This window comes from Rutidosis leptorrhynchoides, chromosome 4 (genome assembly GCF_046630445.1).
Source record: "Rutidosis leptorrhynchoides isolate AG116_Rl617_1_P2 chromosome 4, CSIRO_AGI_Rlap_v1, whole genome shotgun sequence".
NCBI lineage: Eukaryota > Viridiplantae > Streptophyta > Magnoliopsida > Asterales > Asteraceae > Rutidosis > Rutidosis leptorrhynchoides.
The window spans coordinates 424,401,067-424,405,016 of NC_092336.1; the positions used below are offsets into that span (position 1 = coordinate 424,401,067).

Below are 3,950 nucleotides of genomic sequence, written 5' to 3' on the forward strand. Positions count from 1 at the left end.
GCATTTTGGGTACTGTAGCAATTTGAAAATACTGTAGCAAATTAGTGTTTTACTGGTTCATCTTAAAGCTTTAGTTAACTTATCTAAATATCAATCGAATCAATAAACGAATGTTACTATCGTTTACTAAATAACTTGAAATTATATATATGTATATATCTTTTTAATATACATAAATCAGTTTTTAAATACACATTGAAAGTTATTTATAAATAAATTATTTCAACTTATCATATATATTCAAATAGATATTTAAACCAATAAGTTTAATGTACGGTATCAAACAATTAAAACATTGTTAACTTTTCAAGTTATAGTATATATGTATCTATTTACATATAATTGTTCGCGAATCGTCGAAAACAACCGAAGGTTATTTAAATATATAAAAGTAGTTCAAAAATTTTGAGATTCAGTTTTACAGGCTTTGTTTATCGTGTCGGAAATGTTAATCATACAAAGATTAAGTTTAAATTTGGTAAGAAATTGACGTTTTAGCTAGGCGTCCATAATCAAACCTAGTTTTTTTTTTTTTTTTTAAACAAAATTTTAGCGTGGATTTTTGGCGTTTGTTCATTTATTTAAAGTGTTTGAATAGAATAAAAGTAGGAGGTTTATATTACTGCTTTTGCTGCGGTTAACATTTCAGCAAAATATGATTGACATACTGCTTACAACAAAAACTTTAAAAAACGAACACCTTATTTTCCATCCCATTCGATTTTGGGGTTTAATAACTTTTAATTAAAATCACATTCTCCATTATATCGCGGTACAAGGGTTTATCCTTCTTCTTTCTCCCTCCAAAATCACCACCGTCGCCGCCGTAACCGACGCCGGCCGTACCAAACCAATGGAACTAACTCTGACCAACGTAACGTTACCCCACCACCCTCTATCCGTCTCCCATCACCGCCGTCTCCCTTCGAAATCCATTACTTTCCCCAAAACGAGATCGTTCTCATTTTCATCTCTAACTCCAATTAAACCATCTTTCCGTAACCTCAGTTACCAAAACTTTAACCCTAACCCTAACGCTAACCGCCATATAACAAAAATTGTAAACCCTAGCTCACAATCCTTCCTCAAAACCACCTTCATCACCGGCGTAACCGTTGCGGCCTTTTTTCTTTCACGTTTCAATCTCAAGCCGTCAATTGCCGCTCCAATTTCTTCACCTCCACCTCCGTCCACCGTTGAAACTGACAAAATTTCCAATGATGAACAACTAAATGAAGAAAAAAAGCTAGAAGGACACCTATGCTCTTACCCTGAAGACATTAGGGTCTTAAAAACCCTAATGGAATTGAAGATTAAAAACGGTAAGGTTCACGAAGCAATTGGAATACTTAATCAGTTAATTAATCTCGAACCTGAAGATAGCGAATGGCAGTTGTTGAAATATCATTTACATTCATACGGCGGCGATCACGACTCTGCTAAACTAGGGTTTGAAGAGGTTTTAACGAAGGATCCATTAAGAGTTGACGCTTATCACGGTTTAGTAATGGCGGCTTCCGCTAAAGAATCTGTTGAAGAATTGAAAAACGTTGAGAAACGGATCATGGAAGGGATCGAATTGTGCAAAAAGGGGAAAAAGAAAGATGATGTTAGGGATTTTAAGCTATTGTTAGCTCAAATTAGGGTAATTCAAGGGGAATATAATGATGCTATGAAGATATATCAGGAATTAAGTAAAGAAGAACCGAGAGATTTTAGGCCGTATTTATGTCAAGGGATTATATATACATTGTTAGGAAAGAGTAGTGATGCTGAAAAGAATTTTGATAATTATAGAAAACTTGTTCCTAAAGGGCATCCTTATACTAGATATTTTAATGATAATATGGTTGCAACGAAGGTTTTCGCGCAAAAGGTGGAGAACGAACGAGCTTATTTGAAGAGTTGAGTATAACGAGGATGTGAGATTGTGTATACAACGGTTTCGTTTTGATACTCTGTTCGTTGCTTTTATGGAGTTTATGGTAACTTGTTAGTATAGTCAGTGTTGTTTGGTTCCAATTGTGATCATTGGAGAAACTAATGACTGTATCGTTTACATTTTTGGGTGGGATATTGCTTAGTGTAGTTTATGTTTACTTGATAAAATGAGGTTGTTATTTTTGTAAGTTAGATATAGTTTGCATTGTTATTTGGATCTTTCATAACTTGATAACTGTCTGAATACCAGTAATGTAATACTCCGTATCATTGAAGTAATAGGATCATGGGTGCAGATGTATATTGAGAAAGCATATGACTTGCTTATTGGCTAGAGTGGAAATGGTAGTCGAAATTTTAAACCAGTCCCCTTAGCTGGTTACGATTTCAACTTCATAACCGAAACCCTTGAGCCCAAGTCCCTAGACGCAATCTGATAAATAACAATCTGACGTCGTAGGCTATCTTTCTTGGAGTGCATATTAGTGGAAATTGAGTCAAGTTTGATTGAGATAAGGTAACATTATGGAGTTGAGGGTCTGTTATTGGTAATCTTGCGGTACCCTTATGCTGCCTTTTCATTATCTTTGTGTTTTTTTTTTACTTTTCTATTTGTTTCAACTTTTGAAGTGTTTGGCGTTATTTTCTGCTAGATGGATGTATTTAAAGGTACCTTTGGAGTGTTACCAATTTGGATTTGGTCATATCTATACCTTGGCAACATCTATAGCTGAGTAACTGAGTTAGAGCACTAGTATCGATTAGGTCATTGACCCGCCGTTGCCTCCGCCATCCAATGGCACCAATATTAGCACCTAGCCATTGGTTAGTGGTTGGACCACCGTACTCTATTTTTTCGTTAGATGACAATATTGATCACGGATGCCATGCATTTATTTAATATACATTTTGTTTTATTACTTGTACCCGTAAATAATTAATTAATTTAGTGGGTGTGAGAAAGTGTGTGATGTCATGGTTGCTAGCAGTTAGTGGTTGTTTAGTGATGTGAAGAAGATGCTGATGTGGCGCTGATGTGGCGCTGACGTGGCAGTCCGTGATACCATGACATAATGTCATGGTTAAGACTAGTGCTTTTAGAATGTTATGGCAGCTCAGCTGTTGAAGAAGTGACTGACACACTCGTTTCTTCATTTGTTTTTTTTATAAGATATAGTCGATACATCAATGAAGATTACAAAAACAAGTTAGATTGTTATAATATCAATATATAACCGGTGAACCCGGATTGATTATGTTATATTAGAATAACTCGATCTGTTTTTTTTTTTTAAAACATTGGAGAATAGCTCAAATCGACATACTTATAAGTAAATTTGCTGGAAAATTCACAAGCTTTTAGAGTCCTGAAAGTTCATACATCATACTTGGGAGGTGATCTGACACTTTTGTCACAAATTTATAGTTATACCCTTTAATCAATCTAGAGAATTGAAGTTATATTATTTTTTAATAGTAAATTAGATGTAGATAAATCAAATAGTGGTTTGTGAGGATTACTTCTCTTCATGATTTCATAGGCCAACTATGCATGTAATAATGTTAGTGTCTTGGTCGAATTAAAAATCCTCTAATTTGAGAAAATTCTTGAAAATTTTGAAAGTTGTCAGGAGAAAGTGAGGGGAAACATACATTGTAGAAGAACTAAAAAACAATGGCCATGTTAGTATGGTTTCAACGGAAGGCTTGATTGAGTGTAAATCATCCAACATTTTGGCTTTGTAAAAACTAGGGTTATGCATGCTTCATATCCAAATCGAATCGGGCTATATTCGACTGACTCGAAACCCGATTTTGAAAGTAAACGAGTAGTAATAATAATAATAATAATAATAATAATAATAATAATAATAATAATAATAATAATAATAATAATCTCTTTATATTATAATAACAAACACAAAAATAGATCATATATATTGACAACTTCTAATCATAGCCTTTCATTAAAATAAATCCTTTAAATTCTGACCATTAGATTAAACATC

The 3,950-nt window shown here is 33.7% G+C and overlaps 1 protein-coding gene across 1 annotated transcript; it reads left to right on the forward strand.

The window, feature by feature from the left end:
- Nucleotides 1-737: 737 nt before the first annotated feature.
- LOC139844245 (protein SLOW GREEN 1, chloroplastic-like) lies at nt 738-2,175 on the forward strand. Its single transcript, XM_071834467.1, has one exon. The coding sequence runs from the start codon at nt 854-856 to the stop codon at nt 1,907-1,909; it is 1,056 nt and encodes a 351-aa protein (XP_071690568.1). The 5' UTR covers nt 738-853; the 3' UTR covers nt 1,910-2,175.
- The last annotated feature ends 1,775 nt before the right edge of the window (nt 2,176-3,950 follow it).

Bases quoted from the DNA above. Each gene is read 5' to 3' on its own strand.
- LOC139844245 (XM_071834467.1), top strand. From the start codon at position 854: ATGGAACTAACTCTGACCAACGTAACGTTACCCCACCACCCTCTATCC.